The 14996-nt window shown below is 43.5% G+C and overlaps 1 protein-coding gene across 4 annotated transcripts in view; it reads left to right on the top strand.

Annotated features, from left to right (window-relative positions):
* Window positions 1-575: 575 nt before the first annotated feature.
* TMEM144 (transmembrane protein 144) overlaps window positions 576-14996 on the top strand; it is a 35673-nt gene continuing 21252 nt past the window's right edge. For 2 of the 4 annotated variants that reach the window (XM_029077138.2, XM_007673053.4), the window contains exons 1-5: window positions 576-1021; window positions 5688-5837; window positions 8165-8287; window positions 12085-12184; window positions 12740-12820. In XM_029077138.2, coding sequence (XP_028932971.1) covers window positions 5696-5837; window positions 8165-8287; window positions 12085-12184; window positions 12740-12820 — 446 coding nt within the window. In that variant the 5' untranslated portion in view covers window positions 576-1021; window positions 5688-5695. Of the gene's footprint in view, window positions 1022-3344; window positions 3364-5687; window positions 5838-8164; window positions 8288-12084; window positions 12185-12739; window positions 12821-14996 lie in introns of those variants that run through there. The other 2 variants (XM_029077137.2, XM_039913748.1) reach the window with 2 other exon arrangements.

The following is a 14996-nucleotide window of genomic DNA, read 5'->3' as shown; positions in this document are numbered from 1 at the left end:
TCACAGCCAAAGGCTGTATTAAAGACGAATTGCTGACAACGCATTCGCTGCAGAGAGAAACAGTGTGGCTTAATGGAAAGAGCCCGGGCTTGGGAGTCAGAAGTCGTGGGTTCTAATCCCAGCTCTGCCACTTGTCAGCTGTGTGTCTTTGGGCAAGTCGCTTAACTTCTCTGTGCCTCAGTGACTTAATCTGTCAAATGGGGATGAAGACTGTGAGCCCCACGTGGGGCAACCTGATTACCTTGAATCCACCCCAGCGGTCGGAACAGTGCTTGTTACTGATTTGTACATTCCAAGCGCTTAGTACAGTGCTCTGCACATAGTAAGCGCTCAATAAATACTATTGAATGCTTGGCACATAGTAAGCGCTTAACAACTACCGTCACTATTTTCTAGACTGTGGGCCCGTTGTCAGTCAGGGATTGTCTCTACCTGCTGCTGAATTGGACTTTCCAGGCGCTCAGCGAGGTGCTCTGCACCTGGTAAGCACTCAATAAATACGATTGAAGGAAACTGTGACATCACAAAAATGCTTGCCGACTAGCACCTAAAATCATGCCTGTTGTGTGGGAGGGGACGGAGTGGAGGCCTGGGAATTAACAGGGGAATCTCTGAGAGAGGATCTGCCCCGGACAAATGATACCCTGTGACTTTGGGACCTTCCTCGGGGTCGTGCCTGTCTCCTGGGCCACTACAGAGTGAGAGAGGCCTTCTTACAGCCCGCCCTTGGAGGGGTCAGGCTGTCTCCTCTGCAGGGTGCATCTGTCAGGGTGGGAGCTGGTGATCAGTGGGGTCATGTGACCAGAGGTTGGGCGGTTAAGACGCTCCTTGGGGAGGCTCGAAGCTTTTAGCGCCGTCGCAGGGAGAGAGGAAAAAAAGAGAAAAAGGAGAGAGGGAGGGAAGGAGGAGCAGCAGCAGCAGGAGGAGGAGGAGGAGGAGGAGGGTGATCACATGAGTGTCACAGGGGGAAGGCGGCAGAGGAAGCACCCGACCAGGAAGGACCCGAAGAGCCAGCGGTGCTGTAAGTAAAGGACCAAAAAAACAAACGCTTTGCAACTGGGGGCAGAGGGAGAAGGCAGGCATGAAAGCCCTCATAGGGGAAAAAAAAAACCACAAAAAACAAACAGCGTGGCTTAGTGGAAAGAGCCCAGGCTTGGGAGTCAGAGGACATGGGTTCTAATCCCAGTTCTGCCCCTTGTCTGATGGGTGACTTTGGGCCAGCCACTTTACTTCTCTTAAGTAAAGGATCAAAAAACCAAATGCTTTGCAACTGGGAGCAGAGGGAGAAGGCAGGCATGAAAGCCCTCTTAGGGGGAAAAAAACCCCACCAAAAACAAGCAGCGTGGTGTAGTGGAAAGAGCAAGGGCTTGGGAGTCAGAGGACCTGGGTTCTAATCCCAGCTCTGCCCCTTGTCTGCTGGGTGACCTGAGGCAAGTCACTTCACTTCTCTGGGCCTGTTACCTCCTCTACAAAATGAGGATTAAGACTTTGACCCCCACGTGGGAGTACCTGATTACCTCATATCTACCCCAGCGCTTAGAACAGTGTTTGGCACATAGTAAGTGCTTAACAAAACACCACAATTATTATTAGCACAACCCGGGCAGAAGGCAAAATACAAAGATATCAAGGCAAAATAGAGATATCTACCTATCTGTGATATCTATAGGGTGAAATGTAAGTGTTCTTTTCAGCAGTGAGACTGCAGGAGGTGGAGAGGTATCAATGAATCCGAAAGTACAAGGGGAGGCTGGTTAAAATTAAAGCAGCGGTGTGGTTTGTTTTGTTTTTGATCGAAAGGAGTAAAACGAAAGGCTGAGACAACCGCTTGAAAGTTTTGCCAGCGGGGGGGAAATAATTCAAACTCAGTCAGTGTTAATGACTACAAGTGCAAAGTGTTAGGGCAACCAAAGAAGAGCTTACATTTAATGAGTGATTCTGTGAAGCCAGTTCAAACCTGTGACTAAGTCAGTACCAAATATCAAAAAAGTGGGAGGGGGTGTACCAAGAATTATTTTGAAAAGTATGGTACAAGGTAAAGACCAATAAATATTCATCTTTTTCATCAAAACTCTCTAAATTTATGATATATATGTGATATATTAACATACATTACATTACATTCTTATAATAATATATACATTATACCATTATTATAAAAATATACACATTATACCGTTATTTGTTAAGCACTTACTCTGTGCCAAGCACTGTTCTAAGCACCGGCGTAGATACAAGGTAATTAGGTTGTCCCACTTGGGGCTCACAGTTTTAATCTCCATTTTACAGAGAAGGTAACAGGCACAGAGAAGTTAAGTGGCTTGCCCAATGCCACACAGCAGACAAGTGGCTAGAAACCATCCCTATCTGATTTAAAAACTGAACGGACAGGGACTTGTTTTTTCTTGGGAGTGACATCAGTTCTCTTGGTGTTCCATATTGAAATTAGCTGACATCATAATCCTTTTCATACTGGATAAGAACTCTAGGCAAGGTTGCTATCCTTTTTTTTAAATGGTACTTGTTGAGTGCTTACTATGTGCTGGGCACTGTTCTAAGCTCTAATATAGATAAAAGGTAAGCAGGTTGGACACAGTCCCTGTCTCCCGTGGGGCTCAGAGTCATAATCCCCATTTTACAGACAAGGTAACTGAGATACAGAGAAGTTAGATGACTTGCCCAAGGTCACACACTAGACAAGTGGTGGAATCAGGATTATTAATAATAATAATGGCATTTATTAAGTGCTTACTATTTGCCAAGCACTGTTCTAAGCACTGAGCACTTTTCTAACCTCTAGAACCCAGGTCCTGCTAACTCCCAGGCCTGTGTTCTACTAAATAGGCCACACTGCTATTCATTGCAGATATGAATTATAAATTAAATATTATATTCTTATTTTTAAATTATCTAGGTGAAGCATGGGCATACTTCAGATTTCAGATGAATCTGACTTCCCTCCCTGAGAAACATTTTGAGTGATCTTTTGGGGTCTCATTTTTTTCTACTACAGTCTGTGTATTTGTGGCCTTCAGATCTCATTAAAATTTATGAATTGAACCTATTAGTCAAAATAGTTACATCCCCCCTCCCCCCCCCCCACACCCCATGTTCTGAATGTAGTCACATCTATTAGAAAGGCAAAAGTATGAAAAGTGGAGGTGTGAGCCATTCCAGGAGAAAGACTACCACCAGTCTGTAATTTACCAATTATCACTCCATCATGTGTCCCAAGCCCTGTGATTAAGAGCCTCCCTTGCTTCCCTGATAGCAACTGTCCTTCTTAGCCTTTATTAGCTTGAAGTCTCCCCAGAATTCCACCTATTCAGTGAGGTGGTTCAGGGACTCATGTGGCAATAGGAGGTAAGGTCTAAAGCAATGGTTATTCCTTAAAGGAACATGACTTTGACAGAGCACCTTGGATTTCTAGAGGGCATTTTCCTATCTGAAGCCTTAAACCCTGGACCTTGTCCTTATTTTCACCTAAATGATTTCTAGAGCTCAGTACCAAGTTACAAATAGGACTAACTGGGCCATTACAGAGTCAGAGTCTGAGTCTGCTCCATGTCTGCTCTATGACCTTGGGTGTCACTTAACGTCTCTGTGCCTCAGTTCCCTCATCTGCAAAATGGGGATTCAATACCTGTTCTCCCTCATTCTTAGACTGTGAGTCCCATGTGGGACCTGATTATCTTTTATCTACTCCAGTGCTCAGTGCAGTGCTTGATGCATAGTAAGCAATTAACTACCATGATTATTATTATTACTATCATTTGTCCTCAAACCACCCCTCCTCATCTACTCATTATTATCGTTAGATTTAATATGCTTCAAGCACTGTTCTAAGCACTGGAGTAGAGACAAGTTAATCAGGTCAGACAGTTCCCCTCTCACGTGGGACTCACACTCTAAATAGGAAGGAGAAAAGGGATTGAATGCCCCTTTTACAGATGAGGAAACAGAGACACAGAGAAATTAAAAGACTTGCCCAAGGTCACTCAGCAGGCAACTGGCAGATCTGGGTTAGAACCCAGGTCCTTTGACTCCCAGGCCTGTGCTTTTTCTACTAGGACACCCTGAGTCTCCTGTGCTACTTCAAAAATGATAATAATGTGGAGAGGGGTAGTATGAAGATAAACTCCTGTAGCGATGCAGTTAATCCTGTTTATATTATTATTGTAGGATGTGTTAAGTGCTTACTGTGTGCCAGGCAGTGTACTAATTGCTGTGGTAAGATACAAAATAAACAGATTAGATAGTCTCTATTCCTCAGTGGGGGGCCAGAGGGAGATCAGGTATCTTATCTCCCTGAGGAATTTAGGGCCCATAGACATGACTTTCCAAGGTCACACAGCAGCCAAGATTAGAACCTAGGTCTCCTGACTCATTCCATTAGGCCACACTGCTTTTTTCCATGTTTTTTGCTGTGGCCACCTTTGGGACTTAAAAATAGCCTTGGTAGTAAAAGGGAGTGAGTGCACTACAGAGTCCAAGGTAACTCACCAACACAAGTTCTTTCTATGCCTTAGCCTAGATCTGCTATAATCTCTTGCAAGAACGCAGTCAGATCTTCGAGGTTCATAGGACCCTTTTCTCCCCAAGAGTGTAACTGATTCTGCAGTCAGAGCTCTGTTAGAAAGAATTCCTTCATTCAGCAGGCAGAAGCAAGTTCAGGAATACCTTCTTCTTGCACTTTTTTCTTGCTGCACCCTTGCATGCCTGCTTGCTCGGCATACCCGGGGCCCTGGAAGGAACTTGACTGGCAGGGGCTAGAGAGGGTAAGTGGCCCTGCCCAAACCACTGGCATTGCCCAAATCACTGGTGCTGCAATCAATTTCTTTGTTCAGGTTCTCAAAGTCTTTGTGATTGAACCAAGGCTCATCCTTTGATATTGGCGGGCAGCCGTCTTCACACATATATCATTCTCCTACGTGCTTAGAGTTGATAAAGAAGGGTGGTGTTTCTCCAGGAACCAGTGACAAACTTTTTGCTATTAAAAACACAGGGAAGAGGGAAACATAGGCTTTTGTGTAGGATTTCCCCCCACCTTGAGGAAATGCTACCATTTTTCTGATGCTGCCATGTGGTTTCTGGAATGACTCTCCATGGCAGATGACGTTAGCTCTGTGGGAGAGGAATAGAAATATGACTTAAGTTGTGCCTGTGGCCCAGCAAGTTTATCTCATTTTATTGGCAGATCAATCAATCAGTGGTATTTACTGAGTGTTCACTGTGTGCAGAGCACCATACTAAGCATCTGGGAGACTAGAATAGAGCAGAGTTAGTAGACATGTTCTCTGCCCACGTCGAGCTTATAACCTAGAGAAATTTTTTGGCTTTTTGAGATACAACATGGCCTAGTGAAAAGAGCACAGGCCATGGTCAGGAAACCTGGGTTATATTCCCAGCTCTGCTTCTCGATTGCTGTGTGGCCTTGGGCAAGTCATTTAATTTCTCTAGGCCTCAGTTTCCTTTTCTGTAAAATGGGAATAAAATACTTGTTCTCTCTTCCCCTGAGAATGTCAGCCCCTAGAGGGTAAGGGACTGTGTCATCGATTGTATTGTATCTATGACAGTGCTTAGCATAGTACCAGGCATGTGATGAGTCCTTAGCAGATACCAAAATTATCATTATTATTATTATTATCCTTTAATTTCCTCACTCCTTTTCTGGTCTTTCATTTCAGGAGCTAAGATGACAAGCTTGGAGCCTAGCAGTAACAGTTCCTCTTCCAACAGTGGAACGGATCTAAGTATTGGTTTTATCTCCTCTTCTGTAGCAGTCTTCTTGTTTGGATCAAACTTTGTACCAGTTAAGAAGTATGATACTGGTGATGGTAAATATTCCTCCTTTCTTTTCCCCCTAAGACTACTTTCAAACAGGCATTTTTCATTCGAAAACAAATAGTAATGAAACTTTGTTGTTCCTGCATGGCCCCTTGGGAAGGGAGTATATAGTTGTCTTCCTTACCCGAGGAAGATGTCACTGATGATGCTCATGTATGGGAGCCTGTGTGAGACTGAAAAGGCCAATGTGGAACCCACACCCCCGGGCTACTGTGAACACAAACAGGCTGTTTTTTGTTGTCTCGTCATGTAATTTATTTATTTAATGCCCATCTCTCCCTCTAAACTGTAGGCTTGTTGAGGGCAGGGAATGTGTCTGTTGTTGTATTCTCCCAAGCACTTAGTACACTGCTGTGCACACTAAGCACTCAATAAATATGATTGACTGAATGACTGACTGACAGGTTATATGATGTTGCAGCACCTTGTTCTGTTTTAATTTTGCCTCCTCATCTCCTGATCCTTATGAAGCTAGGGCTCAAACAGAGCAGTTCCTTTGTTACTGCACAGGGCTCTGTGGATCTGTCTATGGCCACTGACAACTTCCAACAAGGATACAGCATTTTCTGAGGCTTTCTTTTACTGTTCCCGTAAAATGTTTCCTCTGGTTCTCTTAGCTTCAATCAGTCGTATTTAGTGAGCACCGTACTAAGCGCTCAAATTCCATTGATTGATTGTTCCCAACTTCAGCATACCATCCAATAGCTGTATGGGTACCCTGCTATCATTCATTTTCCTCTTATATCTCATCCTAACATTTCTTCATTGCTTGGAAACTGGCTTTTTGTTCCAGAATTTCAGTTGTGATTCTGTCTGGGGTCCTGTCTTGCCACTGTTGTGGGCAGGGAATGTGTTGGTTATTGTTATATTGTACTCTGCTAAGTTCTTAGTACACGGCTGTGCACAAAGTAAGCACTCAATAGATACGATTGATAAATGAAGCTGGTGGGATGCTCAAGGGCTTGAGTGATCTAGAATCAGGGAGGAAAATAGTAAACTTGCCTTCCAAATAATAATGTGGTATTTGTTAAGCGCTTACTATGTGCTAAGCACTGGGGTAGATACAAGGTAATCAGGTTGTCCCACATGGGGCTCACAGTCTTAATCCCCATTTTACAGATGAGGAAATTGAGGCACAGAGAAGTTAAGTGACTTGCCCAAGCTCACACAGACAGGTGGTGGATACAGGGTTAGAACCCATGTCCGTCTGACTCCCAGGCCTGTGTTCTATCCATTGAGCCATGCTGCTATTCTCTCCCATCAACTCTGGGGATGGGACAAGATGTGAAATCTCTAGGGCTCTGAGAAAAGGAATCAAGCTCCCAACCAAGTTTCTTTCTCATGATGGCAAAGCGAAGAAGGCACAGCAGGGTTTATGCAATCAATCAGTAGTGTTTATTGAGCACTTGCTGTGTGCAAAACACTGTCCTTAGCATTTGGGAACGAACTAGACATTAGAGTTAGTAGCCAAAATATAGAGTATAGAGTTAGACACAGTACTTGTTCTCAAGGATTTTATAATCTAGTGGGCACTAGGGGAAAAAAACTGGATTCTCTCCCTCCCAAGGGAGAGGCATCAGAACCTGGATTGGGGGTTTGTGTATGTTTCTATTTCCCAAGCCCCAGTTGTGCAATCAGTGTATATTATTGAGTGCTTACTCGGTGTAGAGCACTGTACTAAGTGCCTACAGAAGTCAAAGGAATCTATGCACTTTCCCTGCCTCAGCAAGAATCTTCTAGGCTTCCTCTAAAAGACTGTCGGGATTTAGAAAGTGCAGACCTAAATTGTAATGGACCAACTACTCCTGGCTACTTTTTAGGGTCTGGCTCAGTCCTGGTGGTTGGTTGATAGTATTCTCCAGCTGGTTGAGTTTATTTTAACATCTTGCTTTCAATCTGTTTATGTAAGACCACATCCCTCTAGGGGAGTGAACAATGCTGAGCCTAGGACTTAGAAGAGAAGAATAGACTCAGCCAATTTCAAGTAAATTGAAAAGCTTTCCGCTTTGTTTGGATAATCAGGCAGAGGAAGGACCCAAGAAATCCCTGAGTAGTATTTATTGAACAGGGAACTGTACTAATAGCTTGGGAGAGAACAATGAAAGATCAATCGATACGATTAGTTAAGTGCTTACTCTGTGTAGGGCATTGTACTAAATGCTTGGGAGAGAAAATACAACCAAAATGGCAGGCATGTTCCCTGCCCATATTAAGCTTAGGACACAGCCCCTGCTTGCAAGGAGCCATAGAAATAACCTAATGTATGAGGCTAATAAAAACATGTGACCATTAATAAGAATTCTTATTTTGTTTTCAGGAATGTTTCTCCAGTGGATTCTTTGTGCTGCTATCTGGATTGTTGCCCTCGTGGTCAATCTGATCCTGCAATGCCCCAGATTTTGGCCTCTTGCAATGGTTGGGGGTTGTGTTTGGGCTACAGGTAAACTCAGAAGACCGACTACCCTATAGTCAAAGTAGGAGGAAATGAACCCATTTTTTTCCCTGTGGAGTAGGAAGAATGGGCTGGTGAAAACCCACCAATTGATTCCCTCCTCCTGTTTGAAGGCAACAGAATGTCTTTTTCCCTCTCTGCCCTTTCCTCCCTGGATAACCTGCCTGAAATCAGAACAGTGGCAGCCAATGCAAATGTGAGTTGCTTGGGGAAGGGCTAGGGCTGTGTACTTCCAGCAGCCCTGTTTATATCACAGGGTCTACCTCCGCAACATTTCTTGAAAGGTGCCCCCTGTGACTGAGAGTAATGTGAGCAGGTGGTACGCTAAAGGCAGGCGAGCACGCTGCTTCTGCAAATGAATGAATTTAGTTTGGAGGCAGCCTTGAAAACAGAGACTGATCCTGAAGGGGATGAAGATCCTGAAGGGGATGAATCCCATTAGCCTAGCAAGGCTCTGTACCCAGTTTTATCTAGAACGTTTATAGGGAATTAGGCGATGTTTATCGGACAACACGTTTCTGTTTGGATATCATGCACCACGGTGTTGGAAGAAGCGGTTTGTGTAGGTTGATTCTGGGTGCATGTGGCATTACAACAGCTGAGGTTTCCTTAGCCTGAAACTATACAAAGACACAACCCCTTTGGAATAAGGCAGTCTTGTGTATATGAATGTGCAGGCAAAGCGGGGAGGAGGATTGAATACCTAGCTATCTCTTCAGCTGCACTGGTAGATATGGACTAGATCCTGAGGTCATCTTCAAAAATGAAAGGCAGCTAGAGTATCTTTAATATGTGCATGCAGTTGTCTTTTTTCTCCCTGGTTGTATGGAAATGCTTGTGGTTTACTGCACCTGACACTGATTTCATTTTTGGCTTTGTCTTACAACCCTCTTGAGCTTTAGCTTGTGAAGTGCAACTCTTTCCTGATCACAGTGTGCCAATCACCTTTTGTCAACCAGCTATCCACTCCAATGGGGCCTTGTCCAAGGTTATCCCTTTCTAGTTAAAACATTTCCTGTAACCCCATTTTAGTTCACCACACTGTTGGCAATATGGGTATCCAATACTTCACCCACCCATCCAACTCGTGTCAAGGTGAGCATAACTTCAGTGCTAGCGAGTTCATTTCATTTCCGATTTTGGCATTTGTGATCCGGCCTTGCCAGTCTATGTTGCCATAGGTAATGTTGATAGATTGCTCAAGGAGCCTGGTGTGGCATTTGTATTGAGTCCAGTTCTCTAATTTAAAGCTGCATTCACTGGTGAAATAAGATGAAGAGAAGAGACCAGATATCCAGCTATGGAGACCATATGACTTAATTATGGTAATTATTATGGTACCTAAGTTCTCACTAAGTGCCAAGCACTGTTCTAAGTACTGAGGTAGATACAGGTTCATGTCCCACTTGGGGCTCACACTCCTAATCTCCATTTTACAGATGAGATAACTGAGGTCCAGAAAGGATAAGTGACTTGCCCAAGATCATACAGCAGACACATGGCAGAGCTGGGGTTAGAACCAGGTCTTTCTGCCCAGGTCCGTGCTCTATCCAGTAAGCCACACTGATCTCAGAAATCAAATTCCAGGTCCGTGCTCTATCCAGTAAGCCACACTGATCTCAGAAATCAAATTCCCTAGGAAGTATAGGGAACTCCATAAGAGAATCAGAGTGACTTTTATGCTTACCTTCGTTCCTTTCCTTCTGAGCCTCTAAGCCTGTTCTCTGAGTGAACTCACTTGAGAGAAACTGGGTCCTGAAAAACAAAGTAGCATTCTTCCATTCACTTTGTGATTCAGAGCTGAAGTAGAACATTGATTCCACCCTGATAGGTGATCCTTTCTCTTGTTAAGGCTCTGAATGTCACATTATAATCTTCCTGGTCTCCCCCTTACTGGCAGGTTTATTGCAAGCCACAGACCTGTGCACTTCCTATAAAATTTAGGCATTTCATCATTTAGAAACCATATTGCAAGCTCAAGTTCATATAAAATTTATGATCCAAAGATTTTGTCTTTTTTCAAGGAAGCCAAGCGTCCTATAGCCATGTGGCTTAGTAATTTACTGCTGAACTTACAACAGTTTAAAACCCTTTCTCAATTACAATGTGGATAAGGAACTCACTTTTACCTTAAGGAACCTACTCTAGGCTCAGATTGCACCTCTTAACAAGGTGTAACAGCAGTATGGCCTAGTAGAGAGAGCTTCAGCCTGGAAGTCAGAAGGACCTGGGTTCTAATCCCAACTCTGCCAATTGCTTGCTTTGTGATCTTGGGGAAGTCACTTCACTTCTCTGTGCCTCACTTTCCTCAACTGTAAAATGGGGATACCCATTCTCCCTCCTACTTAGACTGTGAGCCCTGTGCAGGATGGTGACTGTATCTGACCAAAATGACTAGTACCTATCCCAGTGCTTAGAACATTGTTTGACACATAGTAAGCACTTAATAAATACCATTTTAAAAAAAAATGTGAGTCCTGGAGAGGAACAGCCTGCCAGTTTGTAGTGTTTTTTCCTGTTGGCAGAAAGCTGCTGCCCCATTGATTTTTGGGGTCATGCCTTGAGGGTCTGACACAGTCCAACAAAATATGGATATTGGGCATGGGTAAGGGAGATTTTGCTTCTTCCCAACAGCATGGGTTGGCGGGGGAATAGCACACCTTGGAATTAAGGGCAGTCACCAATTGTCTCTGCAACCCTCTCCAGCTTCCTAGGACGCTGGACAAATCTAAGCTCAAAGATGGCTGAAGTACAGATGTTTTCCACTTTCTGTGTTTCTCGCTGTGTGAAAGCCTAAAAAACATATATTTTGTTGCTCACTTGTGACCACAGTGGTGATCTGAGGTCTGCTATACTTTGTCAGTCAATAGTATTTATTGAGTACCTTCTGAGTGCAGAGCACTGTACTAAGTGCTCGGGAGAGTACAATATAACAGGCATATTCCATGCCCAAAATGAGCTTACAGTCCAGAGGGGAAAACAGGCATTAATATAAATTAATTCAGATAGGTACATAAGTGTTGTGTGGCTGGGGTATGGGGCAATGAATTCATGGAGCAAATTAGGGCAACGCAGAAGGGAGTTGAGGAGGAAAAGAGAGCTTAGCAGAGATTTTTGGATCAGCGGTGCTCAACCATAATATGTCTGAATTGTGGTGCTTGACCACCACTGTAATAGTGGTTGAACTGAAGAAGGGAATACTCCTTTTGCTTAACTTACTAGTGACATAATTATTGCTGATGTCACCTTGAATTATTTGCCAAATTTCAAACTGATTCATCGTTTTGCTCATCACATTCTTTTGGATTAGGTATGGAACGTGACTGGCAGGATCCTCACTCTGTGGCAGAATTCAATGAAGTGCTGGAAAGAGGATTTAAAATTAGGTTTCTTGGCTTGCCACTGCTTAAATTATGTTGTTCCCCTTTTATTGCATAAAAGCAATAATTATTTCAGCATTGGCAGTGTCTTCTAAAGGTAGAGTAGGCCCAAGAGTGAATAACATTTTATCCAGAATGGCCAAAGAATCTGCTCAATGCATAATGTCTTGCCTAAGGGCTTTTTCTTTTAGACTTAATTTCACAAGCAAGAATGTATAGAGAATGTTTACCCAAGAAATGCAGTTACTTTATTAACAAATGAGAAACAGAACCATAATACCAGATGTTGTCCAGGCCCTCTTCTCTGTTTGATTTCTAAATCGAAAGGCAAACTCCATTTTAAATTTAATTTCCCATTCCTTCTGGATCACCAAACATTTTCTTCTGTGCTTTTTCACATTGCAGGGAACATTACAGTCGTCCCGATCGTGAAGACCATTGGCCTAGGGCTTGGACTCTTAATCTGGGGCTCATTTAATTCAATAACTGGCTGGGCCAGCTCAAGGTAACTCAAGTCCAAGCTGAATGAACCTATATAGCAACTGGATGAAAATGCTGCCATTTTTTCCATCACATTGGTGCTGAGACTATTAATGATGTAATCATGTTTGCTTTTATCATTTCACCAGTCCTCACTTTTAGTATGCAATGAAATTATGCTTCATTCTTTTCATCATATTTACTGACTGTGTGCACTGTACAAAGCACTTGAGAGAGTATAATATAAAAATGAACAGACACTTCCTGCCCACAGCAAACTCAGAATCTAGAGCTATGTTTCTTCCCACTAGATTGGAAGCTTCTCTAGGGCAGAGTTCATGCCTGCTAACTCAGTTGTACTCTTCCAAACACATATTACACAACGCAGAGCTCCGTGCATAGTCAGTAAATACTAAAGATTGACTGATAGATCTTTGCCCTAACACTTATTATGAAGCGAAAATACTCCCACAGGGAGCTTTATTTCTCACAAGAGAAGTTTTATACTCAACTGTCATTGTTACTTTTAAAAATTTAATCATATTGCGTCTAATTTTCTTTTAAACCCTGGGTGTTTCAGGTTTGGCTGGTTCGGAATGGATCCTGAAGAGGTAGCAAGACCATTTTTAAATTATATTGGAGCTGGACTTTCCGCATTAAGGTTTGCATACAACCGTTTCCAGATGGATAACTATCGGTCTACCCTTTTTTAGGACATCAAAGCCGTTAATAATTGTACTATTGTTAGAATAAGTGAATTCACAAAAAACAAGCAATGAAAAATCAGTTTTATGGAGCTTTTAATAGTCAATGCAGGTCCTGCCTCATAGCTTCAGAAGGATTCTGTTTACACCAAAGCAATTAATGGAATAAATTACTCAAGGCTGTGCTCTTCAAAATGTCTTTTTGGCTTAAGGCATCTCTATGCACTTTCTACAATTACTTTAGCACCTTAGCTTTGAAAAGATGTCTCCGACATCCTCAGAGGAGATCAGTCAATCAAACATATTTATTGAGCGCTTACTGTGTGCAGAGCACTGTGCTAAGCTCTTGGGAGAGTACAACATAAGACACATTCCCTGTCCACAGTGATCTTACAGTCAAGAGGGACAGATAGACATTAATATAAATGAATAAATTACAGATGTATACATAAGTGCTGTGGGGCTGGGGGCAGTGGTGAGTAAAGATAGCAAGTCAGGGTGACACAGAAGGGAGTGGGAAAAGAGGAGATGAAGGCTTAGGCAGTGTTGCTTAGCCGATAGAGCCCAGGCCTGGGAGTCAGAAGGACCTGGAGAAGCAGCGTGGTTCAGTGGAAAGAGCACGGGCTTGGGAGTCAGAGGTCATGGGTTCGAATTCCGTCCCTGCTGCTTGTCAGCTATGTGACCGTGAGCAAGTCACTTAACTTCTCTGTGCCTCAGTTACCTCATCTGGAAAATGGGGATTAACTGTGAACCTCTCGTGGGACAACCTGATTACCCTGTATCTACCCCAGCGCTTAGAACAGTGCTCTGCACATAGTAAGCGCTTAACAAATACCAACATTATTATATGTCTTCTGTGACCTTGGGCAAGTCACTTAACTTCTCTGGGCCTCAGTTATCTTATCTACAAAATGGGGATTGAGACTGTGAGCCCAATGTGGGACAGGGACTGTGTCCAACCTGATTATATTTACCCCAGCACTTAGAACACTTCTTGGCACATAGTAAGCATTTAACAAGCATTATTATTATCTGAACTTTTCAATTTAGGTCATTTACACACAATCCCTACTATGGGCTGGGCAGAGGGAGAAGAGCTAGCCAGGATTAGGGGGAGGGGGGAGGCAGCGACCCAGACGTGATTGCTCCCACCCCTCTCCCACCCCCTTGGGTGAGGACCTGTTCTCCATGTACTCAGCACCAGTAGTGACCCACCTAATAGCGGCCCTTCAGATGCGGGATCTGAGGCAGTGCTTCAGTTGGCCTTACTATAGGGATGGTTCACCCCGGGCAAGACCCAAAATGAGTTCAGGTTAAAGTGAAAACACGGTCCGTCCCTCACTCCTGAGGAACGCTGTGGTCCTATTGTACGGTTCAGCATTTTGGTGGCCCGCTCCCTAAATGTTGGCAGATACTGTCCAGATCGACCAGGGCCAAGATTATCTTCAACATCTAAAATCAATGCATGTGCTCATAGGAGAATTTATTGGGATGGGGAACTCGCTCAGTCCTCAGGGTAGGATTTCAGAGGCCCAACCCAGCCTATGCAGAACCCTATGTATCATGCTTAACTCCCGCCAAATTGAACCTGGTTCAAGACTACTCCACGATGTCTATGCTCTCCCAAGTGCTTAGCACAGTGCTCTGCACATAGAAAGCACTCACTGAATATGATCGCTGATAGTAGCCGATAGAGGACTTTCCATCAGTTAATTTGACTGCAGTGCAATTTATACAAGGTTTGGTCAGTTACTTTGCTGAATTTTTTATTTCAAAATGCTTTGTGTATACCTTGTCTAAGCCTTGTAATAATAAATTATTGTGATATTTGTTAGATGCTTACTTTGTGCCAAGCACTCTAATAAGTCCTGTGGTAGGTACAAGATCATCAAGTCCAGTTTGGGGTTCACAGTCCAAGTAGGAGGGAGAACAGGTATTGAATCCCCATTTTGCAGATAAGGTAACTGAGGCACAGAAGAGTTAAGTTACTTGCCCAAGGTCACACAGCAGATACATGATGGAGCTGGGTTTAGAAGGCTGGTCTTCTGATTCCCAGGCCTGTACTCTTTCCACTAAGCCACGCTCCTTCTCGTTATTCATTCTCAATTTGGAAAGGGTGCCACCCTAAGTATT

Source organism: Ornithorhynchus anatinus, chromosome 12, assembly GCF_004115215.2.
Source record: "Ornithorhynchus anatinus isolate Pmale09 chromosome 12, mOrnAna1.pri.v4, whole genome shotgun sequence".
In the NCBI taxonomy this organism is placed as follows: Eukaryota; Metazoa; Chordata; class Mammalia; order Monotremata; family Ornithorhynchidae; genus Ornithorhynchus; species Ornithorhynchus anatinus.
The sequence above is the reverse complement of the archived record's forward strand: the minus strand, read 5'-3'. Positions and strand labels throughout refer to the sequence as shown.